This window comes from Salminus brasiliensis, chromosome 14 (assembly GCF_030463535.1).
Source record: "Salminus brasiliensis chromosome 14, fSalBra1.hap2, whole genome shotgun sequence".
In the NCBI taxonomy this organism is placed as follows: Eukaryota; Metazoa; Chordata; class Actinopteri; order Characiformes; family Bryconidae; genus Salminus; species Salminus brasiliensis.
The window spans coordinates 29,305,254-29,331,189 of record NC_132891.1 but is presented as its reverse complement, the minus strand read 5'-3'; the positions used below and the strand labels follow the sequence as shown (position 1 = coordinate 29,331,189).

At 40.6% G+C, this 25,936-nt stretch overlaps 1 protein-coding gene across 5 annotated transcripts in view; it reads right to left on the bottom strand.

Annotated features, from left to right (window-relative positions):
• The window catches only part of fmnl3 (formin-like 3), a 63,994-nt gene that overhangs the window by 13,145 nt on the left and 24,913 nt on the right, over positions 1-25,936 (bottom strand). For 4 of the 5 annotated variants that reach the window (XM_072656520.1, XM_072656521.1, XM_072656522.1 and 1 more), the window contains exons 2-17: positions 23,707-23,790; positions 21,966-22,046; positions 20,676-20,752; positions 15,208-15,291; positions 14,691-14,825; positions 11,236-11,344; positions 10,530-10,606; positions 8,917-9,010; positions 5,605-5,679; positions 5,399-5,509; positions 5,032-5,181; positions 3,745-3,846; positions 2,314-2,659; positions 1,631-1,711; positions 1,061-1,185; positions 775-977 (exon numbers count right to left, since the gene is read on the bottom strand). In XM_072656520.1, the coding sequence (XP_072512621.1) occupies positions 775-977; positions 1,061-1,185; positions 1,631-1,711; positions 2,314-2,659; positions 3,745-3,846; positions 5,032-5,181; positions 5,399-5,509; positions 5,605-5,679; positions 8,917-9,010; positions 10,530-10,606; positions 11,236-11,344; positions 14,691-14,825; positions 15,208-15,291; positions 20,676-20,752; positions 21,966-22,046; positions 23,707-23,790 (1,934 nt within the window). The remainder of the gene's footprint in view (positions 1-774; positions 978-1,060; positions 1,186-1,630; positions 1,712-2,313; positions 2,660-3,744; positions 3,847-5,031; positions 5,182-5,398; positions 5,510-5,604; positions 5,680-8,916; positions 9,011-10,529; positions 10,607-11,235; positions 11,345-14,690; positions 14,826-15,207; positions 15,292-20,675; positions 20,753-21,965; positions 22,047-23,706; positions 23,791-25,936) is intronic. The other variant, XM_072656523.1, reaches the window with a different exon arrangement.

Sequence of the window (25,936 nt, the reverse complement as noted above, 5' to 3'; positions counted from 1 at the left end):
TACAGATGCACAGGACCCCACAGAGCAGGTATTATTTGGGTGGTGGGGCATTCTCAGCACTGCAGTGAACCTGACATGGTGGTGGTGTGTTAATGTGTGTTGCACTGGAACAAGTGGATCAGACACAGCAGTGCTGCTGGAGTTTTTAAACACTGTGTCCACTTACTGTCCACTCTATTAAACACTTGTTGGCCCACCTTGTAGATGTAAAGTCATAAAGTCACAGGATGCTGCCCACAGGACACTGCTGGCTGGATATTTGTGCTTGGTGGACTATTCTTAGTCCAGCAGTGACACTGAGGTGACTGCTGTGTCTGATCGACTCGTACCAGTGCAACACATGATAACACGCTTGCCACCACAACACTATCACTGCAGTGCTAAGAATGATGATGAGAGTGATGGTTCTGTGGGGTCCTGACTATTGAAGAACAGGGTGAAAGGAGCCTAACAAAGAGAAACAGGTGGACCACAGTCTGGAATTATAGAACTACAAAGTGCTCCTGTATAGAAAGTAAAGCTGATATATTGGGCCGAGTTTATTCCAAACCAGGCATGGGATATATAGTTAATGGATATCTCAACAATAATAAGTTAAAATATTTCAAGTGGCCTTGAAAACTGTATTTACTTTGGCATAGGTGAATAACATTTGATACATGGAGGGGCCTTCTAAGGGTTAGTCCAGTCCCATGATCCAACATTAACTGAACATCTTATTGGTTTTGCAAATGCTCTTGCCCTCTCACTCTCCTCTGTATGGATAATACTCACGTCTGAATGGCTCTGCAGATTTCCTCCGTGCTCTTGTTGGCCTTGCGCAGGGTGATAGCCAGGTTTTTGGAGCGGTTTGCATCCAACAGCTGAACTTTGTTAATTACTTTATTAGAGACTTTGCTCTTCGTACAGGACAGATCCACCAAAGGACCCTGAGCTTTCGTCTTAAAGAGCTCCTCGAACTTCTCCAGGTCCAGCTCCTACTCGCAACACACCACACATTTCATCAGAGCGCTTTTCAACATTATTGGCCTAGATATGGATATGGAGTGCTACAACCCACCTCCAGCACACGCTCGTCATCGATCTCGTTGAAGACAGTGCCGTTGATCTGGTTGGGTTTTAGTGCAGTCCAGTTGAACACAGGCAGGCGGAACTTGGTCTTTATGGGTTTCTTGATGCGGATGGCTACAGATTTATACAGATATAGATATAATAGATTATAATAAAGTTACTAATAAACTTTGCATCTTTTGAACCTTCTGAATCTTTTTTTCTGTTTTAAATGTAAAGAATGAGTGGCAAAATCTCAGTTTAGGACCCCTCATCACCTGCAACTATAAGACTCATGTTGTCTATGAATGATGTTTGCTGGAAGACTCCTCAAGACTTAGAAGTAGTATGAGTGAATGACTACTTAATGGAGCTGGATCAGGTGTGTTGAGAGCAAAGAAAACACGAAAATATGCATATGAGGGGGTTCTCCCAGACCACTGCTTTACAATATATTGAAGGGTGGGCTACCTTGCGGGACAAATAGAAAAACTGAGGGGACACAATGTAACAGAGGGTGGGTGTATTGCCCTCCTACTTGTGTATAAGTCAACATGAACTGGAAAGAGTTCTCACTCACCTGATAAGCCAACACTGAGGATGACAGACGGTGATGTCCCAGGAAGTGGGGGTGGCAGAGGTGGCGGGGGTGGGCACTCCGCTGTAAAACAGATGTCACACTGTTACTCTGATCTGACAGTATATCACTCGTAAGGCTGCAAACTACTGCATGGCCAGACAGGACTGTCCGTTATCAGGCAGCAAGGCAAGAGATCACACAGACATTAATCCAGCACCAGCGCAGCTGTTTCCTCGGCACACTGGGTGACTGTGTGTGCTCCTCTGAGCCGGAGGAAACTCCCTACTCTTTTCCCCTTCCTAAAGCTTACAACTGGACTCAGCTCTGTGGGAAAAAGCTGCATCTTTGAAAGCAACTGTGGAAGTCCTGAGTTTTGATGATATATAGCTGATATAAATGGTGCCAATAGGTTCATGTATATCTGCTCCAGAATGTCCTATTCTATTGACAATACTTCTTTACAGGGAGTAGACAAGTTGCATTTTAAAGTAGCTGAATGCATTCATTAGAAGAGGTGTCCACACACATTTGGAAAACTAGTGTATAGCAACCAAATGTATGATTATTTTACTTGCCAAGACACCTTTATCTTAAGCATAGCAGCTGGGCGATACTGGGCTATACTGATCTGACCATTAAAAAAGAACTCCATCACCCACTTAATGCCATAGATGTTGCAGTACCTGCAGCAGAAGGCAGTGGTGGAGCGGGAGGTGGTGGAGGTGGTGGAGGTGGAGCTGGAGGTTCTACAGCAGCAGGAGAACTTTCTCCCAGGCTTCCGCTCCCAGTCAGGCCAGGAATCGCCGAGCCCACCTCCCTGAGAGCAGGGCCGGCATGCCCCCCTCCACCTCCACCAAGAGCTTCGATGGCGATGTCTCCGTCTGGCTGCTTGCGCAGGCGGATCGTGCCCTGCTGCTCCAACTCCAGCAGCCTCTTCTCGATGTTGTTGTGTCGCTGGAAGGCGGCGTCCTTCTCCTGGATCATCCGCCGGAGCGTGTGGACCTGTGTGCTGGTTGACTCGTATGTCTCCTGCGCACGTGTGTGTATGTGTGTATAGGGTGAAAAGGTGTAAAGAAGACAGATGTATACATACAGTTAGAAGGTGGCGATGTATGCTGAACATCAAAAAAACTTATATTCAGCTTTATTAGATATTTAAACCCAAAACAACTAAGGTGATACTGGTGTCTGAAATGTGCTTTTTTGGTTTTGCGCTAAAGTTAAGAGGCTAATATAACTAATATTACAACAATGGAAGCTGATAGCATACACAAGTAGTTAGAAACCACAAAAGCAGGTGCAGGTTTTTTTGTGAGATTACTTAACATCTTAACAAGATTTAGGCACGCAGTTTGCATGTTGCTAACTGCTGGGGAATACACTTTCATTACTTGTTAGCTACATTAGCTTGGCAGCTCCAGTGAGTGGTAAGAGGGCGCTAGGCGGGTGCTAGGCTAAAAGATAACCATACCAGAACCTACTGCAGTCTCTTTAGCTAGTTAACAGCACAACATGCTGACTGGCTGCACACCGAAAGGACATCGGGAGGAAATATTACAATTACAAGTAACAGGGTTGTAAATAGGCTTGTTACCTCGCCTGAGCATTTTCTACCCTAATCGAAGCCACATATTTACTATTTAGACATTAAGGCACAACAGAAAACACTAAATAAATGCATTCAGTGGCACCTTTGAGGTTACATGGCCAGGAACTGGCTCTGTATCCGATCTAAGACCACCTAGGAAAGTGGCTCAGATCTGATTTGAACAGCTCTGACAAACCATGTACAACTTTGACCCAGTAATGTGGACGTAGCCTAAGTACACAGCTACGGGTGTCTAATCAGAGCTCTACACTTTAAAAAACAACTTCAAATGTAAAGCTTAATCCAAGCGACATCTGAAAAATAGTCATTTCCATCTAGGCTGAGCTGTATACTGTTTACACAGCCCTGTAAGAAGGACTACAGTCTAACAGTAGCTTACTGGAAACTGCTGCAGGTAAATTTAAGTCAAATACAGAGTAAACACAGATAATTCCTGAGGCACTAAGATGATGGTGTGTGTGTGTGTGTGTGGCGGCAGCCTAAGATGATTGGAGGGTGCTCTTACCCTGATGGATGTCAAGTCCTTGTCTTTCTGGAGGAGCTGCTTCTCTAGCTCAGCAACCTTCATCACTGTCTCATTCTCCACCTCCAGAAGCTTTTCCGTCACCTAGTTCAGGCAGAGGTTGAGAGCGAGTGGGAGAACCATGGTAGGGTAAGAAGAAAGAAAACAAAAAGGAGAGAGAGAGAAAGAGGCAGAAGGAGTGGGCCTTCTGTCTCGATCCTTGAAATAACAGGCTGGGCAGCAGAGCTCTGTTTCACTAGCTACTGGCAATGCTGTTAATGTATCTCTCTCCCTCTCGCCCTCTCTCTCGCGCCCTCGCCCACTCTCCTTCACTGTCCATTTACAATCAATAGCTTGGGAGATCATCTCAGCAGTATGACATAGCAGAAGTGCTGGCAGTGGTACTTTCGGTTTCAGATCAGCTGAGATGACACACTTGAGGGAATTCTGGGGAATTTCTTTTTTTTGTCCCCTTCTTTCTTCCCTTCTTCTCAACCATCGTGATTTCTGCCCTGATGAGTACAGAGTCGGTTCTGACTGTAAGGTCAGTGCGTGATCTTTGCTTTGTGCCTATCTCAGGATTAAAGAGTGACCCACTGCTGAGCTTTGGGCTACGCCAACAATCTGAGTGTTGCTCAGAATGTTTCCATTCTGGTATCTTCACAGTAATCTTTCCATCTCTCTGAGAACCACGCTTACCACAGAACACACCAGTAAAATACACCCTCATTCTACAGCACTTGCAGATTAAACTATGTCCTAACTACATATCATACATAATACTTTCACTGCAGTTGCTGAATCATAAGCCTAAAAAGTAAAAAAAAGATTAGTTAGAGTAGGAGGTAGTGTTAATGTTATGGCTGATTGGTGTATCTGTATATTGATACGTATGAGAACATATGTATGAAAATGATCATTTTTGTTTAAGGACACCAAAATCTCCACTAGTATTGATGTATAGTGTTTTTTAACTAGGCATCAGCTTTATAAGTTTTATTCCTGGGTAATAATGCTTCATAACTGTGTTATAAAAGGAACAGTTTTAGCCACTGCCATTTAATTTACTATATAAACCACCTTGTAATCTTGTAATTACTGGCATAAACTGTTCATAAATAAATAGTAATGGATTCATTAATAAGTTTATTTACAATGTTATGCAATGCTTATGCATGTCTTATTAAGTCTCTATAAAGGTAGCATTCATAGTACTATGGAATCATCTACACTTATTATTTAAGACACTATTATTGAAAGCAGTGATTTCAAACTTGTGTTAGTTCTTACATGTGACAGTTGGTCCTCCAGCTCCTCCACTTTCTCCAAGGCCACATTCTTAGTCTCTGCATCCTCCAGCAGTCCTCCAACATCAAATACATTGTCCAGGTAAGCTTGGATCTGCACTGACAGCTTATCACTTTCAGTGTGCTTGGATTTCTGTCATAATAAAGGCCACACAGTTGGAAATTGTACAAGCAAATGATTATATATAAAACATATATACATATATACAATTGTTGTCAAAAATGTATGTGCACTACTATAAACACCTAAAGGCTCAAAGTCAGGTTGGACTGTACGAGACACTTAATTATCTCATTTTACAGGACAGGCTAGTATATTAGTGAGTTTAGATTGAGCTCTGACTTCCCACCTCCAGGAAATCATCCAGACCCAGTTTCGTGAATTCATATTGCAGATGCACTCGGAAGTTCATGTCCTCCACAGAATGGACCACAATGTTGATGAACTGCATACACGCCACCTGAGATACACGCAAGAGCCACACGAGTTCCAGGTAAGAGCAATAAATAGGGTAGCTGTGACTCAAGATACCATTCAGTGAAGCTGTTCTCCTACCATGAAATCGATGTTTCCATCTTCACAGCGGAAGTATTCCATCAGCTTCTCAAAGCGATGCTTTTCCTTGCACACCTTTGGCGTAAACATAAACACGTCTTACTATTAGATGCACCCCTGTCTTTTACCAAGATTGCCGGAAAAGGAAAAAAGCCCACAAGCAAAGCAAGAATTTGAGCATCCTGTATGATCAGTACTAATGCTGCATCCGACTTGAACTCTGATGTCGGATGTTTTGAGTTCAAAGTAGAAAACTTCAACTGGAAGGCTCAAAAATGGATTTCCTACTCTGAAAGCCGGGAGAGCCCCACTAACCACATATTCAAAATCCAAGATGGCTGCACCGTACATCACCAGAAATAAAAGCAGTAGTATTGCAGTTCATTAGCACTTCTATATATTTGTGTCTCATTAAATCAGTTGTACACTCAGGACTGTTCAACTTCTGCATACAGTATAATGCGTTGTAATCAACTGGTATCATCAACAATGCTACCCTGGTTAGATTTTGGTTAGATTCACCATAAAACACCAGTAAAGGATTTTCAAATTAGTTTTGGTAAACTCCAAAGCCTTTTTTTGTTTTTGGAAATGTTTTGAAATAGTGTACAATTATTGGAAAGGAACGTGGTTGACTTAGTTTTCCTGACTGTATTTTCTTGAGGGAAGGGGATCGTTGCCTTTCTAGTGATTCTTTGAAACAGTTCTCTTTCAAAGTTTATTGGTCTTCCATTCATACTTGTCCTCCACTGTTGCAGTTTCCTGTCAAATCTTCATGATATTATCAACAGACAAAATACCTGAAAACACTTTGATATTTTTTGTAGCCTTCTCTTATAAAATATTAAAAAATACACTAATCTTTCCTTAAGTGTTGAAAAGAATGTTTTATCTTTAGCAGCATGCTTTTTGGAGATCAGTTAGACCAGAGCTTCAGCAAAGATCTTCTGATAACCTAACTATTCACAGTAGCATACATTTTGACTAGGGGTGCCCAAACATCCAAGCATTTCTGCATTTTAAAGTGTGGCTCTCTTGCAGTTCCATACACTTAACACTCTGCAGTGTTTGAAATCTCAAGATTTCACAAGGAATTCCAAAATCTGCACATCAAAACCTGAAGGATCTATCACTCACGGTTAAACACACAAATAAAGCAGTATGCAGGAGTTTCCTGCAGAGGTCTGATATGAAAAACATCAGGCTATCAGGTTACAGACTGCCCCGAGCCCAAAGCTGAGAGAGAGAGAAAGAGAGAGGTCAACACAGGCCATTTGCAGAGAAAATCAGGGGCTTAATTATAGATATTCATGGGAAAAGAGAAGTTTCAAAGCCAAGAACTGGGAACAGAGAGATCTAGCCAAAGCCTCCCACATGCTGCACTTGACAGCAATACAGGATGGAAATGGAACATATTATAGCAGATTACATTTATTAATGAGGTTTACTAAAAACATATGTTGATATATTCAAAGTATATGTCAAATACACTATATAGACAAAAGTGTTGAGACACAAACCATTGTTTCTACTGAAACCAAGGGTATTAAAAAGGGGTAGTCCTGCTTTTGTTGGAGTAACTGTCTCTACTGTCCAGGGAAGGTTTTACTAAAGTGTGCAGCATTGCTGTGAGGATTTGCATTTGCATTTAGCGACAAGAGGGTTAGTGAGATCAGGATATTGAATGATCACCACCCCAATTTGGCCAGTTTGATGATTAATATCTCATAATCATGGTAAACCCCTCATCATATGTTTTCCTGTATTAGATTAAACTATCCTCTATAGAAAAACTAATACCCATTAAACACTGAAGCCTGTATGTGGGCCCACATTTCCATTCCTCACTCATTCCTCAGTTACCAAATCATTTGTGGTAGTTACTATATAATTTATAGTGGATGCTGAATCATTTATATTACACACTGAAACATGTATAGCGGTCACTGAAGTATGTTTAGCATACTATACATACTGAACCATTTATAGCAGTTACTAAATCATTTGTAGCAGTTACTGAATCATTTATAGAGAATGCTGAATCATTTATACCAGTTACTGAATCATTTATAGAGAATGATGAATAATTTATAGTAGATACTGAATCATATATATCAGTCCTTGAATCATTTATAGCAGTTACTGAGTCATTTGTAGAAGTTACTGAGTCATGTATAAAATATGCTGAATCATTTATATCAGTAAATGAATCATGAATAGTATACAATGAATTATTTATAGTAGATATTGGATCATGTTTAGCAGTTACTGACTCATTTGTAGCAGTTCCTAAATCATGTACTGAGGATACTGAATCATTTAATAGCAGCTACTGAATCATTAATAGCAGTTAATGTATAGTACACACCAAATCATGTGAATGAGTTACTTAATCAATCATAGTATGTTCTGAACCTGATTGTTACTCAATAGAGGGTCTTAAAATTTCAACTTGTAAAAGGGTTTTAGGCATTAAATAATATAAATAATTGGGGAAAAACACTACACATTTCTCAATAAGGAAAAATATTGTCATATTGTCAGGTGAAACTGCTGCACACTCAATAACACTGAGCGTTTTCAGGCACTATAAAGAAAATGTTAATGGAGGTTACTGCTGCTGAATGAATAGTATATTTGTTTATAGTGTGTTATTTTCACACTGGGATGCTTCTTGTGATATTGTTTTCCTCAAAATCAACTTAGCCGTCTCAAACACTTTGTTGATTTACTGCAAACCAACTAAGAATGAGCTCATGTGCTCATTATCAAAACATTTTGAAAAGCTAGGTGATCCTGGACTGTTGACTGCTGCTCATGTGAGTAAAGGGTACACTGTGTGTTACTGGGTGGTTTTGTGTATCACTTTGCCCTGCATGGCTCCGTCTCTCTCAGCAGTGGTTGCCACATTGTTTTGACTGCTGAGTTGATTAGCTCTCTTGGGCGCTTAGGGCAGAACGTGGGGTAATTGCCTGGTTTCCGGCGTTTAGCTGACTGGGCAAGCAGAACCAGACAAGCTTAGTAAACGTATGCGGCCTACAGGCAACTCTCTCCCACCAAAACACTGATCCTTATCATCCATCTCCTTGCATCATATCTGATAAGAGTAAGAGAATAACTGGCCTGACACACACACACAAACGTGACAGAACTTTCCCACCATCCCATTTGATGCAAAAAAAAGGAGTCGTAACACAATAGCACAATAAGCCCTCGTTCACCCTCGACTATCAACTATCAACGTTTTGATAACCTGGCTGGCCAGACTTCACATTGAGCACATAAGGCAGAGCGGGGTGCATAAGGAGGTACCTCTTTGAAGTTATCAAATGCTGAGAGGATGATCTCATGGCCCCCTCGCACCAGACACACAGCAGCCAGCAGCTCCAGGACCAGTGCCTTTGTCCTACAGAACAAAACAATGGCAGCCGTGAGAGTTCACACAGATTCCTCACAATGAGGAGACTTACATTACCAGTCATACATCAGACTAAACATTATCCACCTACGCTGGTTCTCTCTGCTTCAGGGGAAAAAAAGCCTTGCTTTGTGCCCATTGTTGGAGAATTTTCAAAATCAGTAACCTGAGAGCAAGAGGTGATCGCTGACCCCTGTCTCTGGGTATGGTTTTGTCACCCAGGCCATGCTTGAGAATAAGAATCCAAGCCATTTATGAGCCTGGGGAAATCTACTACTTAGAACTCTCTAGCTGTGAGGCATTAGCATTAAGCTTGTCAGAATTCAGTTAAAAAAGGTCTGGACTTTGGTCAACCCATTCCAAAAGCTGCTTTATCTGCTCCACAGGTACATTTGATGTGTGTGAGGTGTGTCATTGTGTGGGAACACCCATTTGTATCCATCACAACCATCAATCATCAGATGGTTTGAGGTTATGCTAAAGAATTCAGAGGTCCTCTTTCTTCATTTTTCCAGTCACTTTGTGCAATGTACCAGTTCCACTTGGTTGGTGCAGTGTTCTTATGCTTGAATGCCTCTATGTTCCTCCTCAAAACATATTTCTGATATATGTGAGATATAAATCATTGTGATTATATTTTGTCTCATCTGACCATACAACTGTCTTCCTTTGTGGTCAGCTGCAAAATGTACTCAAGCCTGAAGGCTTCTTTCTGCGAGGTAAAGCTCACCTGACCAACTTCCTTTCAGCTGAGGGTGAGAATTTGGGTCTTCTTCCAGACCTACACCTCTCAAACGACTTTCACTTATGTATAGTTGTTTAAACTGATGCACCTACAATCTGCAGTTGTTTAGAAATGGCTCAAATAGACATTCCTGACTTGTGTACATCTACTATCATCCTTCTCAGGTCTGCACTGAGCTTGTTAGACTTTTTTCCATTGTACTGTGTGTTGGTCAATGCTATGAGTGCTGTCAAGCAAACTCTTTTTATGTGGGCCGAGAGCAGCTACCAGCTGTACTCAACCATGATCACAAACAATAAGTTAAGAGGCCTTGGTTATTGCACTTTAACACATTTCAGAACTTTCAGCACCACTGAATTCATCATCAAGTAGATGTATGTATGTTCTTGACACTGTATTTATAATTGTGACTCAATGTCAATTTTAGAAAATGTTCTATTCATTCTGCCCCCAAAAAAGAACAGTTTAAAGAAATCTCTGAAAGCCCAATATAGCATTGATGGACATTCATGATTCATGTTATGTAGCCCAACAGTAAAGAGAAGCCAATTTATTTGCAGTAAGTTAGGGTGGAGCCCATGCCATGCTTCATTTAGAGCTAAACCCTCCAGGTTTTGTTAATCCCTTTACCTTCTAAAACTCATGCTCAGCCAAAACTAGGGGCCACTGAAAAGTTTAATTGGTAAAACCGGATAATCAGGTCCTTCCTCCTATTAGCTCCAAGCCTTTGTCCCAGAGGTGTTAGGAAATGGCCTTACTTACCGCGAGTTCTTATTGTTCAGACTCAGGGCGATTTCATTGACCGCATGCGCATGGGACATGACCATGTTGAAACCATACTAAAGAGAGAAAGAAAGATCAGGGGATATGATTTCAGTCATCGCTGCATGTGACCTCCATTTGGAGCTATTGTTGTCTGCAATATGGGTTTGGGTTACAAGATTACTAAATTCTAGTAATGTAGATTATAGAGCAATGTATTGCAATAGACTTCTGGCAATAACATGGCAAACACCATCATCCCACCCCATTTGAGTAAATGGCTAGTTTAAAACAAAAAGTTGACTCATTGTTCATAAGGAATTATACTAAGGAATTTCGTATATAGATATTTTTTAACACTGGTCGCCTACCGCTATGAGGCTAACCAAATCTAACCTAACTTACACCAGATCCCAGAACAGATATTTACCTAACCCTAACCCTAATTAAACATAATCCCCAAAGCTGGGGAATACAGTACATCCTAATGTAACTAATCTAAAGAAATGAAATCCATGGAAATAGACATTTCCTAACCTGAGATGTAAATACCTGCTCTCCTTTTTTATAAAATTACAGTGTGTAGATATGTGTGTGTGTTTGTTCTTATGTCCCTGTGTAACCACTAGGGGGAGGTGGGTTGTTAGGTGACATCATTTCTCTTCAACAAGGTCTTTGCGAATGCTCTTATCAGTGTGTGAAGTACCTGGTAGTTCATGATTGCTCTCAAACACATGATGCACACGTGCACGTCATCCTTCTGACTCACAAGACGAGAGTTCTTTATGGTTTTGTTGTTTGATGCTGAACCGTAGCTGCAATACACAATATGAGACACGGTGTGATTAATGAAAGACAAAAAATCTATTTAAAGGGGAATTCCAGCAGGGCTTTTTGTGTTCAGAAAAAATCTACATAATTAATTGATTAACATCTAAACAAAGTCATTCAGAGTGGTTTGGCGTGAAAAGTCCTGTTTTAGAGTAACTTACCGAGTCAGAATTGTTTACAGTGGTGGTGAATGAAACCAGACGAAACAAAGAGTTTAAGGTGTCTAAAAGCTACATTACAGAAAGCTATTGTATTAAATGGTTATATATACTTCTCCTGATATATAATAGAAACTGGGTCATTTATAGTAGACACTGGATCATTTATTGGAGACACTGAATCATTTATATGAGATCCTGAATCATTTATAGTAGATAATGAATCATTTATAGTAAACACTTGATCATTTATAGTAAACACTGGATCATTTATAGTAAACACTGGATCATGTATAGTAGCTACTAAATCATTTATAGTAGATACTGAATCATTTATAGTAGATACTGAATCATTTATAGTAGAAACTGGATCATTTATAGTAGATACTGAATCATTTATAGTAAACACAGGTTCATTTATAGTAAACACTGGATCTTGTATAGTAGATACTGAATCATGTATAGCAAACACTGGATCATGTACAGTACATACTGAATCATTTATAGTAAACACTGGATCATGTATAGTAGATACTGAATCATTTATAGCAAACACTGAATCATTTATAGAAGACACTGGATCAATTATAGCAAACACTGGATCATTTTTAGAAGATACTAAATCATATATTGGAGACACTGAATCATTTATATGAGATCCTGAATCATTTATAGTAGATAATGAATCATTTTTATCAATACTTAGAGATACTCAGTTACTTATTAAGATACTCAGTAGATAGTCATTTATAGTAAATCCTGAATGAATTATAGTATATACTGAATCATTTATAGATACTGGATCCTTTATAGTAGACATTGAATTATTTATAATAGTAACTGAATCATAGTAGAATTATTTATTATAGTTATGGAATCATTTACTGTAGAAATGGAATAATTTATTTTAGATACTGAATCATTTATAGTAGATAATTAATAATTTATTAAAGGTAAAGGGATCATTTACTGTAGAAAGGGAATCATTTATTTTAGATACTAAATAATTTATTGTTGGATTTATTGATAAAGTATATACTGAATAACTTATTGTGGACAAGGAATCATTTATAAGAGATACCTAATAATTCAAAATAAATATTGAATGAAAATTTATAGTTACTCAATAATAGGTTGTAAATAAAAAAGCCTCAGGCTCAAGGGGTTTTATTGGCTGAAATATGCAGAAAATTTGCAAAAATGCTGGAATTCCCCTTTAAAACGCTTTGAACAGCATCAAGACGACAAGTTTAATTCAATAAGGACTGCACACATGTGCTGCATTCACTTCATCATTTGCATGCATTCTGTTCTCAGGAAGTGTGTTTTCGGCTCAGCAGGCCACATATCGAATTCTGGGTTTGATTGGCATGATCACAAAGTGTGTCAGCCACCGCACACATCTATCTCCTACACATACACACACATATAAGCACGAACTGTGCGGCACTGTGGTTCCTGTTGCGTGCTTTGCACCCTGGGGAGAAGGTGTCTGTGAACATGAACAGAGAGAGTCACATGCTTCCTGTGTGCTGAGCTCAGAGATCTACATCACTTTCTTCTACGTTACTTACAGCTAGTGTGACACTGCAGCTGAACGCAGCATTGTAGTAGTTTTGTACTAAGTTTATGAGTCTAACTTAGCAAACAAGTACTACAAGCTTACAGCCATGATCATTAACTTTGGAAAAGGAAATTAATGCAAGACTGGGCCTCCATGAACTGCATCAGTAAGCCTTGGCTGCCCATGACCCTCTAGCTGGTTCATCAATTGTCTTTCCTAGACTTTTGGTTGGTACTGACCTTTACATACCGGGAACACCCCACAAGACCTGCCTGATGTCCTGACCCAGTCATCTACCCAGTTTGACTCTTTAAGAACTGACTCAACTTCAAGAACTGACTCCACACCATTGACAGCACCTCTGTAACAATGGTACTGACACCTGTCAGTGGTTTTAATGTTATTGCTGATTGGTGCAAATTCTACAGCCATGTGACAAAATCAGGGCACCCTTTTTCTTAAGGTGTGAAGTTTGAGAGGTTTCTTGTATGTACAGCTCATAAGTCGTCCCCCCCACCACCATCTCAATGAATGAGCTCACTGGAGCTAGCCATGGTGAAATCACCACTCACTTCAACAATCAAGAGCAAACCAAACTACCCAGTCAACATGTTCATGTGGGGCTCACATGGGTTGAACGTGGGCTAGGTGGGTTCCAGGTGGGCATGATCTCTGAGTAGGTTTGTACATGTGTTGTTACAGGGACCCTGTTTGGGCTTCCCAAATGATTCCCATTGTTAAGGCCCACACGGAATTCACATGGTTCCCAACTAGGCCCCATGTGCAGTGTACAACCCATGTTTAACCCATCCTGGTCTCATTACTGACCCATGGTGGGACTCTAGTGAGCATCCATATGTGGGGATAATATAGAACCCATGGACAAAACTTTCTGATTCCCAGTTAATCCAGCTTACCATACTGAGGTTTAAATGAGACAGGCTCCCTAATCTCCTAAACCCCATACAGTGGGCAGACACAGAAATCTGATGATTTAGGCATGTGAAATGCTAATTGGTAGGCTATTAGTGTCTGTTACCTGTTCAAAACATTAGCTTCATAGCTCCAGTACAAAACACCAAACATGTCTGGGCTAATTAACTACTCTTAGGGGGTGGCAAAACTTGTGATACCATAGGTTATAAAACAGCTATCGGTAGGGTTTACAATAAGAAACAGGTGCAGAAATACCACACACTTAAGTGTTCTCACAGAGCATACATGGTGTTTCTTGAGAGGCTTTTTTAGGTGAGACACACAAGCAACTCTTTGCTGTCATGCAAAAACCTTGCATCTCCATTTTTGCCATTTTACACTTTTTGAAATAATCTGAATCTGGCAGTTGTTCTTTACATTTCGCCATAATTTCATGATGAACGGACCAATTGAAATGCTGTGCAATATTTTTTACACTGACATCCATTGAAAATTAAGAAGGCTTTTTCCTTCTCCTGTAAATTTCCCGTTTTGGAGATCCAACATTTTTGCAGCGACGATATACAGTATATCCAAAGCTGGGTAAAGGTTTACTGAAAGCAGTGAGAGGGTGTAGGGCAGCAGAACAGCTGGTGCAGGCAGGGTCACGACTACATTACCCATGTTACCTACCGCGGGACAGAGTGGCGCATCGAGCGCACCAGCGTCCCAAAGCCGTTCTGGTGCAGATCCTCGATGGACCTGCTCCAGGACTTCGCCTTGTCCAGTGAGCCATCCTCCCCATTGTCCAGCCCTTCAAAATCCAACCTGAGCCGTGGACACGCAAACACACACACACAAACACACACACACACAGAAGCACAGACAGGGGGAACGGGGTAAGGCTGACGAGCGCTAGCAATGAAGCTCATTAAAGGGGGGTAGGTCCAAGGTTATTTTGCGGCGCAGCAGCTGAGCACCATTCAGGATTATTCGAGCTCAGCAGGACTCAGCAAAGCACTCAGTCCAGCACAGCCCTGCAGGTCACTGGAGCAGGATATTACCAGCAGAACCATGTCTCACCCACAAAGCACAGTATCCACATTGATGTCATTATCAGTTTACTACAAATCTGACGTTTAGCTCTGTGGACCAGATCTGAACATGTGCGGTATTTGCTGTGTATGAGAAGGCATCTGGTCGGACTCACATGACGGCACACTGGGCAAAGGAGAGGTACTCCACCAATATGTCCAGCCCTCTGTTCTCATCATTTAGGAACTCCCGCACCCACCTGCCATGAAAAAAGACACAAGAATATGATGAAGTGAGTTCACACAGTTTACAGAAACTGGCCTTGGACCAGTTCTCATAACTGGAACTGAATTCATCTATGGGCACCCTTGAGAAAAAGTCATAAAGTTCAGCATCGCTACCATGGTGTTAGCATCACTACTTTACTAACTGCCAGCTTCACCCAGCATGGCTACTGTGGCGTTATCATGGTGTATGTTGCATTTGATTTTGGTCTTGCTGGTCATGCTGGTCAACCAACTTAATGATGATGGTCAACCAGCTTGATGATGATGGTCCACCAACTTTGTCATGCTGGTCATAATGATCAATCAGGTTAGGCATGCTGGCCATGGTGGTCAACCAACTTGGTCTCGCTGGTTAAGCTGGTTGACCAGCTTGGTCTTGCTGGTCATGTTGGTTGACCAGTTTAGGCTTGCTTTCTAAGTTGGTGGACTAGCGTGGTCATGCTGGTCAACCAACATAGTCAAGCTTGGTCAAACAGGTGGTCTAGCTTGGTCAGGGTGATGATGCTTGCATCCCCTCTGCAGGTCAGGAGCTAAGATAGTCAACCAGCTTAACCAGCTTGACTAGCTTGAGCTGGCCATGTATTTTTCAGCAGGGACAGAAGGTGAGGGAGTGCAAATGAAAGATAAAGACTAGTCCAGACAGAGAGAGTGAGAAAGTAATCAGTGGCTAATAATCTCTGGAAACTAACTCTCCCAAAAATCTTCTGATGTTTCCAAACTAAAGGCAGCTCCAGTGCCTGGCTTGGCAGGAGGGAGACGGAAAGTCTAAAAAAGTGGCCTGCTTCAGATTTCCTCCATTTAGCTGCACTTTTTTTTGGGAAGGGGGGTTGGGGGGGTAACTCAGCATTGAAGGAATTCCCACTGCACTCTGCTGAAGAATGTGGAGGGCATATGGCTCAGAGAGAGAGAGAAGCGGGGAGAGGAGGTTGATCCTCTGACATCCAGTGCATTTACTCTGCCTCCCTGAAGCTAACACACATACACACACACACATGCCGAGTCACATTGGAATGATTACTTTTAGAGTTGCACTGATTTGTATTTGCTGTTACCATTGCCAGAAAGGAAGCTGCACCACGAGAGAGAAAGAGAGAGAGAGAGAGAGAGAGAGTGAGAGAGAGAGAGAGAGAGAGAGTGAGAGAGAGAGAGAGAGAGAGAGAGAGAGAGAGAGAGAGAAGTAGATGATATATAGTATACAGTGACAAAGGAGATGAAGGCAAGAGAGTGAGAGGGATATACTTATATTCACAGACATAAACATATGAGAAAGACAGAGAGAGAGCGTGAGAGAGTGAGTGAGAGTGACAAAGAGAGAAAGAAAGTGAGACAGCAAGAGAGTGACAAAAAGTGTGAGTGTGAGACAGAGAGTGAGAGAGTGAGACAAAAAAGGGAAAAGCAAAGACAGAGAGAGTGAAAGTGAGACAAAGAGTAAGAAAGAATAAGAGAGACAGAGAGTGAGAGAGAGTGAGTTAGAGAGACAAAGAGAGAGAGAGAGAGAGAGAGAGAGAGAGAGAGAGAGAGAGAGCAGCACAGAAAGACAAACAGACTTTAGAGACTGAAAAGGTGGAGAGCTGAGTTGATCATCAGTTTCCTGTCTGCCACTCCTCCCCCTCGCGTCCCCCCGTCCGCTCCTTTTCCTGCCAGATGCTATTTCAGATGGGCTTGGCGAGGTGAGGTACGGCAGCCAGACTTTCGGACAGACTTTCATAACCTCTGTTCTGTTTCATCCCAGCACAAAGAAAAGGCTCTGAAAATAGCCCGGCTGCTCTTTTCCTGCGGTGCTGTGGGAAACGCATCACTTTTACTGACGAGGAAAAAGAGCGCAGACTTTATTTATGGCCTTCTATGAACACAATGGTGCAGCAGTTAGGTCCTGTAGTCCAGAACCATCTGAGCAAATTCTCAATGTGCTCTGGATCAACCAATGATAGAATACTGTATCTGCTACTCCTTTACTACATGATCAGTTACCACACACAACCATTAAATGCAGAAAAATGTTTCTGGACACCCCTTCTAATGAATGCATTCAGCTACGTTAAGTTGCGTCCTTGGCTGAATGACAGGCGTGGGCTAGAGGAATATTAAGCTACTCAAGCAGCATTGAGCTCCAGTGTGTTCTCTGGAATGATGATTGATGCTCCATCCAATACTTTGGGTTGGGGTGGTGATCATCCAACATCCTGACCTCACTATCACTCTTGTCTCTGAATGCAATCAAATCCTCACAGCAGTGCTCAAAAATCTAGTAGAAAGCCTTAGTTCTTGGGCAGTAGAGACAGTTACTGTTTTCTAATACCCTTAATATTAGAAGAAACAATAAATGAGCAGGTGTCCCAATACTTGTGTCCAAATGGTTTGTTTAACAGAAAATAATGAGCAGCTGCTTCAGCACTTGCCCACTAGGAGCAAGAAATGGCAATTCTTGCATAATGCTTTTTTAAATCAATCTGTATAATACAGCAAGAGCTGACAGGGTAGCCATGGCCTAAAGACTGCATACACAGGCTTGGGACCAGAAGGTTGTTTGTTCAATCCCCTGGACCATCAGGAAACAAGTACAGGAGGAGTGAAGGAACAGTATTAAGGTTCCCCTTAAGCAAAGCACCCAACCCTATTGCCATTTTGCCAAGCTGGCTGCTCACTGCCCCTAGTGTGTGTCCTAACTGCCCCCACCCACCTGTGTGGGTGCTGTGCTGCCACAGAAAGGTTACATGCAGAGGCTAAGTTTCACTGTAGAGCTGTGCAGAGGTTATGGAGGCTGATCCTAATCTTACAGATGTTGACACACAGTACTGTGTAAAAGCAGCTACCAACCTTCACTTATTAAGATCCAGTCAAAGCAACCATTAGGTACAGTAAGTAACAAATTTTTCAGTGATGTAGATCTAGCAGTCTAAAATTTGGAAAGTCGCGATGCTCATTGCTATCTTACACCCCGCCAACAGTCTATTTTCACGCTTTCATTCAGTGTCATTTAGATAGCAATGGTGCTTGTGAATATATCCACACCGATGGGCATGGTGGTCTTGTACATTTGTGGCATATTGCTATCTTGGCAACGGAAAACAGTTAGCAGCTTTGCAGACTTTTACATTAACAATAAACAGAATCCAAAATAAAATAGCATTATTGTAGAGGCGAGGCACTCCACCGCTTCAGCACGCCTTTCCAAATCATGCGCAATGTGGCATTGAAATAGCAATCTGCCAGTCAGACTGCACCTGGCTCTTAAAGAGAATGGTGAGTGACACACTGATGGGATTATTGCACGTTACGCCCAAAACACACCCATGATTAATTAAGAGACTTTTGTGCGTTTTGTGTTTTGCGTTTCAAGCCGTGCAAGGCGTACTTTTCCCGCCACTACAATAGCAAAGACACACTGACACACCCTAAATCAAGCTGCACGATGCTCGGTTGACGACTCATCTAAAGATCACTAACATGAAATGTAGTGGGTGGAGCTATGTAGATGGGGGTCAATTCTAATGAGACTGCTTGTGGCCCAGGCAGTTTGAAAAAAAAAAAAAACACTGACTGTGTTTTCATAGAATGTCCACTTTAAAGCCACAAGGATTTGTCCAAAATCCGAAATCAAATTGTGTGTTTTTTCCAGCAATTATGTGCAGATGCTGCATGTTTGTATGTGTGAACTGAGACTGTGTCAGTGTTTCATTGTGTTTCGCCGTGTGTGGCATGCTTTTGTCTTTCTGTGTATTTTTTGTACTCACGAGCGTGAGTCACGGGTGTGTGCAAGACTGTATCTGGCAGTGTGTGTGTATGTGTGTGTGACTTGTGCCTTTTCACACACTCCATTGTTGGATGCTCATGCTTCCTGACTCTCCAGCATACACAGCACAGCTTCCTGCTGGCTAAAACGGCCAGTGGGGGAGCACAATGAAAACCATCTGGGCACTGCTGAAGTCCACACACACACAAATGCACACACACACGCACAGCGCCGCAGCACAGGGAGGCTGGCAGAACAGCCGGGATCTGGGCACTGGCACTATTCCGGCCTGTGTTCTTCAACAGGAAGGACAAAGAAATAATGATTCCTGAAAGAGGAAAAGCCTCGACAATAGAGCCGACTTTACTAACACAGCACTGACAACGCTACCGCCCAGGGACCACCCAGCGAGGATTCGAAATAGTTGACATGGACTCAAAATCAAGATTGACAACAATCGTATGACAAATACACTATCCAACCAAAGTTAAATGTGATTCTATGTGAGATGTGCCATTATAGAGAACCTTGCTGGGTCAGAATTGTTCACAATGCTGATGATAGGAACAATTTAATGCCTCTAACAGTGTTATGAATATGAAATAATTATGAAAATGCAGCCAGATGCCTGAGACATTATTAAATGATTGTTTTTTTGAGGCCTAAACCATTTATTTTCAAAATCTGTTCATTGTGAAAGTACATGCAGGATGTTCTAAAGCAAATTATATAACATGTAATCTCGGCCTCACAATCAATTACGGTCTAACTGTGCTGATATTAGTCATACACAGCTTTTTCACACTAAAAGTCTATCACTCCGCTGACGCATTGACAACAATTAAAAAGGCTGAGCTGTCTTTACACAGGCAAATCTGTTGACTTGGTGGCCAGGCAGTTATTTGCAGTCACACAAGACCAAGCTCTTATCTCTATAAATGAGGAGAGACCAAAATAATAAAATCCGACAAAAATATAGTTTTTGTCAGATTATAAATAATAAATAAATAAATAAAATAAAATAAATGCAAATTATTTTACCTTCACCTTTAACATTTGTTCCCTAAAATGTTTCTAATCCCTGGTAAAATACGCCCTTAGTAGATGCTGGGCTGAGGCTGGTTAACCCGTTAATGCAGAAAGGCCTATTACACATTAAGGTGTATTATTCATTAACGACAGGGGCTTCTGAGCATTCTTTGGTATTAGAAGTTTGTAATAACACTTCCGGCTCGCTGCTGATCGAAAGGCTTTTTAAGGGGTTAATCAGCAGAAGCAGTGCTGAGGCTTCCGGAGTGTTGTTATAGCCAGACTGGAGGTACACTGGGAGATAAGGATGCGCTAATCAGAATTGTAGATTGATACTGGGTATACATCTATGGACCTTTCAGTGCAGTAGCCCAGCACCACCTAAAGCTCTTCTGGAGTTAATAAATACATCATCAAATATCATTTTTAAATATCGGTGAAAAGAAAACCTCGGTCTAATTATCTAATATTATCATGCATCCCTACTGAGAGAGCCCGCTGTTACTGACCTTTAATAGGGGCTGTCTCAAGATGGAAAGATTTGGATAGGAGGGGTCAGTAGATGAGGAGAGAGAGAGAAAAAGAATAAGTCACCCAATGTGATTGGTCCTCAGCGATATCTCCAGTTCCCTTAGAACTTTGGTGGATTCCTGAACCCGCCTGCGGAATTTCTGGGGAAGGAGAAAGAGCTGATCTGTATCACGCTTTTAGCAGACTTCCACCACAACACCAGCTTCATTGCCTTGCATTTAGGGAATGTTAGAAACACACTGCGTGATAGGAACACAATACCAGTAGTTATCTCCCCATAGAGGCCAGAATGAGATGAGAGACACGGCCTCAGGGCACAGAAAGCAACCGTTATGATTACAGGGCAAAATATAACACAGCCTCAAATCCAGAAAAGGGCTGGTTTGTCATAAATGTATGGTTTCTTCATTGTACTGCAGAGGCTGAGAACAACTGAGAACAATCTGTACATAATCTCATACAGTATACATGTCATGCAAAAAACTTGTATCTCCAAGATGGCAACTTGGAGAGGAATTCTTTATTTTGAATAGAGGTCATTGTCTATAAATTGCAAACATGCAAACATTATTACAAACATGATTCTTTAAGGAACCAAAAGTGGTTCTTCTAAGCCATTGCTCAAAGAACCCTCTGTATATTTGCAGTACTGTGTAGAGGTTTTAGACAACTAAGCACATTATTAAATGAATTTATCTGGCCAATGCAGTGTTTTCCCCGGTAAAATCTTCAGGTTACATTAGAATAGCTGCAGGTAAACATGAACAGTACAAATAAACTAGAATTTCTCATTGTTAAGAAAGTAGTTGAGATCTTATGAGCTAGTTTAAAGAACAAAGCTTGGTTCCAGGTTTCCTGGACGCCCCCATGCCAGCTCGTGGATGTGTTCAATTCCATCACCAGCTCACCTGATTTACCATCATTAAGCACTGACTTACCAAACCAGGTGTTGGATGATAACTCTAAATCAGAAGTGGGGAACTCCAGACCTGGAGGGCCAGATTCCTACACAGTTGTGGTGATTCTCCTGCTATAGCACACCTGATTCAACTCAGCAGTTAATTACCAGGTTCAGTCATTGTGTCAGAGCAGAGAAATCAGCAAACTGTGCTGAACCCAGGCCCTCTGTTCCTCCTCCCTGCTCTACATAATACTAGACTCCATTGAGGAGAGCTTTGGAAATGTACGAATGAAAACTAATGAGTGAGATGTTTATTTCAATATCAGTGTTTTACTGAGCAAATAAATACTGGTGAGGAGCTTCCTCACAATTCTCACAGGTACTGTATATAATTACATTGGTCTGTTAGTGTACATAAACATAGAAAACATAAAGTTAATGTCCTGTCTTACCTTGCGTGTAACTCCAGGGTCTAAAAAGCCTCTCAGTTTCTGAATGTACGTGTGTGGGGGGTTCTTCACTTGGAAGCGTTCCTTAAACATAGTATTGAGCAGATGGTCAGACAAATGTTAATAAACAGTTATCCTCTTCAGCAAGTCATTTTATGTAGTGCAAATGTCATTTAATGGTGGAGTTGTTTACATCCAGCATCACTAATTTACTAAACGAGAAATAAACAAGGTTTCATCAAATAGCTCATTGTTTTCTGGCTCACTAGAGCTTATTAGAAAAGCATGTATGTTGCACAATTTGTGGGATGTTGTGGTTTTATTATGTTCTAAATGTAGCTTTGAAAATGGCCTGGCAAACACACGCTATTCTGTGGGTAACAGATATTATTTATGCATCTGTTGCTGCTCCATGGGATTCATCACTGTGTGTTTTGGTTTCTTTAGAAAGTTTTATTCAGAAGACTGTTCATCCTTTGATATGTTAAATGCTCATTTATTTCTATGATAAATATATTTTTTACTATATTAAATAATATTTTTGCTATGTTGGATATAAACCATTTGCTATGTTAAATACTAATTTAGTAATATGATAAATATGACTTTTTTGCTATGTTAAATAGTAATTTATTACTGGTTATAATATTTAATTTCTATGTTAAATGTACAGACAGCTGGTGCACTAAATAATGTTGACATATTTTGTGTATCTGACTAATTTCTTTTAGTGTAATGTAACTTCATTTCCATGCAGGCATAAATTCTTTGTATTTGGTACAGGTGTGGCATATTTATTTTATTTTTTGGGGGTTTTGTTTGTAAGATATTTGAATAACATAAACAAAGGTCAGACATGTTTTGCTTCAGACTTAAGGAGAACTCTGGCTGTTTGGTAACACCTTTTTTTGATATATGCTTTATGTTAAATGCTTTACTTAAACTTGCATTTAACTAAATATCCAATAAATTCACTTTCATTTTCCCTAACCCTAAACTTCACCTTAAACCTTACCCTAACCACATCCCCAACAATAACCTGACCCTAGTCCTAAACCTTATCCCAGTCCTAATTCTAACCCTAACCCTAACATTGTTGAGCATTTGGTCAGATTTGTTAACTGTCTGTCAACCGCCTGGCAGTTTTTTCCAGCTAGCTCTGGTTGCCCGGCTTCTTTATCTCACCTCATGGTTAGAGCGCTGTTATTGATTAGAGGCTTGTGGGTTTGATACCAGTGTCTGCTAAGCTGCCTGATGAAGAGACCTTCATCCTCTCTGTGACTTACCCAAATAGATTTTATTATTTTATATTATTTGTATACGCCATACACTGATCAGCCATAACTTGTTTCTACACTCACTGTCCATTTTATTAACTCTGTATAGGAGCACTCTGTAGACACAGCAGAGCTGCTAGAACTACAAAGTGCTCCTATATGGTCAGTGAAGCTGATATAATGGACAGTGAGTGTAGAAACAAGCAGGTTAATGAAGTAGCTGATCTGTGTATTTTAATAGTATTGGACCTGTACACCATATTGAGACTGGCATCTTTTGACTGTCAGGGTTTCCTTTAAGAATCTGAATGAACACAAGCTTTTAAGGCACAATGTGTAAGGAAACACTGTTGATTCATAAAGTAGAATTAATAAGTAAGTGATTTTAACACTGAGCAAAAATAATCACGATTATCCCTTTAGTGATTATCATGCAGCCCTGTGCAGGTCAGAGTAAAAAATTCCACCTGGTCACAAATAAGGTCCCACTTCTTCTCGTTATCATACTGGCGGAGGAGTCGGGCTTTGTCTGGAGGCAGGTTCATCGAGTTCTGAAACGCACAGGAAAAAAAGACACAGTGAAACACAGGAAGTTATGCACACTTGTCCCCGTAACCGTGGAGATGATCTTACAGAACTGCCACTCAGGACTAGCGTGGCCCACGTCCCCAATCTGGGCCATCGCTTCCTGCGTGAGCGTTCAGTAGCATCCTGTCAGTCCTGAGGTGTCCTGAACTGAACCAATCACATCATATCACATCACAGGCTTGAGAAGCAGAGCAGGCCTTGCTCATCTCCACAGTAACCAAAACAACAATAATAAATATCACTTAATAGTTCTCGTGGATTAATGAGAGGGTCTTCAAACTTCATTTGTAGTTAATATTTTGACTTTGATGTTATATTGTTTAGTTGCGTTTTTTAACTTTTGTTTCCCTTTCTTTTACATTCTTTTTATTAAGCTTAACTATTATTTTTAGGTGCTGCTGAATTGCTGTTTTATGTTTTACATGCCCACTCTTTTAATGATTTATTTTTAATCATCATTAATAATGATTTATCTATCTATCTAAGATTTGCTTTATCCTTATTAAACTTATTAATTTGTCCTTTTTACTAATTCTATGTTTTGTTTATTAGATTTTATTACCGAAATAGACTTTAATTTGTATATATTTATATAAAAGACTGTTTCCACCACACAATCTGATATGTTGAGGAGCATGTTAGCTGACATTAGTGATAACAGCATGACTTTTTCACACTAAAACAGCATCACTCCGCTGACACATTGACAACAACACGTTGACAAAGGCTGAGCTAAAACCAATGTAGGCAGCTCTGTTCAGTCGACAGCCATTTTTGCAACACTGCCGTGTAGTCATTTCCAGGCTCTTATATCTATTAACGGGGCCAAAATACTGGAGACTAAAGATTAGATTCCTGTTTAAAATATATTATATTTGAAATCAGTGATAAAATCTGATAATAGTTTTTAGAGGCTCTTTAATCTGAAACTGTGAAGGAATTACTTAAAGTGCTTTGAGGAATCTAAAAAAGGGGTTACCTTAAGGGGTTCCTCAACCATTTCAAACTGAAGAACCCTAAAAGTTCTTTAAGGAACTTATACTTATGTGTAATGTGTCTAGTGCGCTTGAGCAGATCTCCACATTGAGGGAGATGGCTCAGGGCATAACCAGCAAGCTGACTGGCTCTTTATGTTGAAGGGCAAGACTTTATCCATAAATAGCCGCCATGTTGAGAATCATGAGAACTCCCATTCATATTTCAACCCGTATCGGTCTCCTCATTTATAGCATCTCTGGCTGGACTTGATCCTTTGACAGTTCTATGGCTCTATCCGTACCACAAGGAGAGCCTTATAGGATAAGCAGTTATCTTGGACTGCATACAGGACTCAACTTAACCAACCTCAAAAGACTAACCTTAACTAACCACCACTTAGTCGGTGCTGGTGTTTTGAAATTGTTATTGTAGTAAAAACCCATCTGTTGTGGAACTACATTAAAGGGCTTCTTTGATTTATTTAATTTGTTTCTTTATTTGGTAAAAAACAACATTGTATGAAAGTAATAAAACACTCAAGGTTGTGTTTTCACACACTCCCTCTCGTGTTCTGTTGTTTACATACTAGTGGTGCGAATCTATTACAAAGTTTAGTGGCGTTAATCACAACAATATTCTGTTTTTAGGTGGGAGAAAAAATAAATATAATGCCTAATAAACTGTCTAGAGGAATCAGATTTTAGTTTTTTCTTCGAATATCTCAGTGTAGTTTTGAGAACTTTGGCCTTGAACACGAGGAAGCTCAGACACAAGAGAAAAGAGAAAAATGCTTCAACTACTTTTTAAGAGATAGATGGATGATCAGTCATTGGGCTGGATTAAGCTAAAAGCTAAGAGAAGAGCAGCTGTGTGTGAGAGTGAGAGAAAGAGAGAGAGAGAGAGAGAGAAAGAGAAGGAGATGATATATAGGAGATGAGGGAGGGGTAATGAGAGTTAGTTATGAGATTTAATCCATATTTCATCATTAATAAAGTGTAATCTACCCCCTGAGCTCAACAGTAGCGACGCTGTGTTTATCATCACTAAATAAAACGTCACTAGGCTTTATAAAGAGAAAGAGATATGGGGGGAAGTTGGGACCAAACTTGGTAAAATGATTAATTTTCTTTA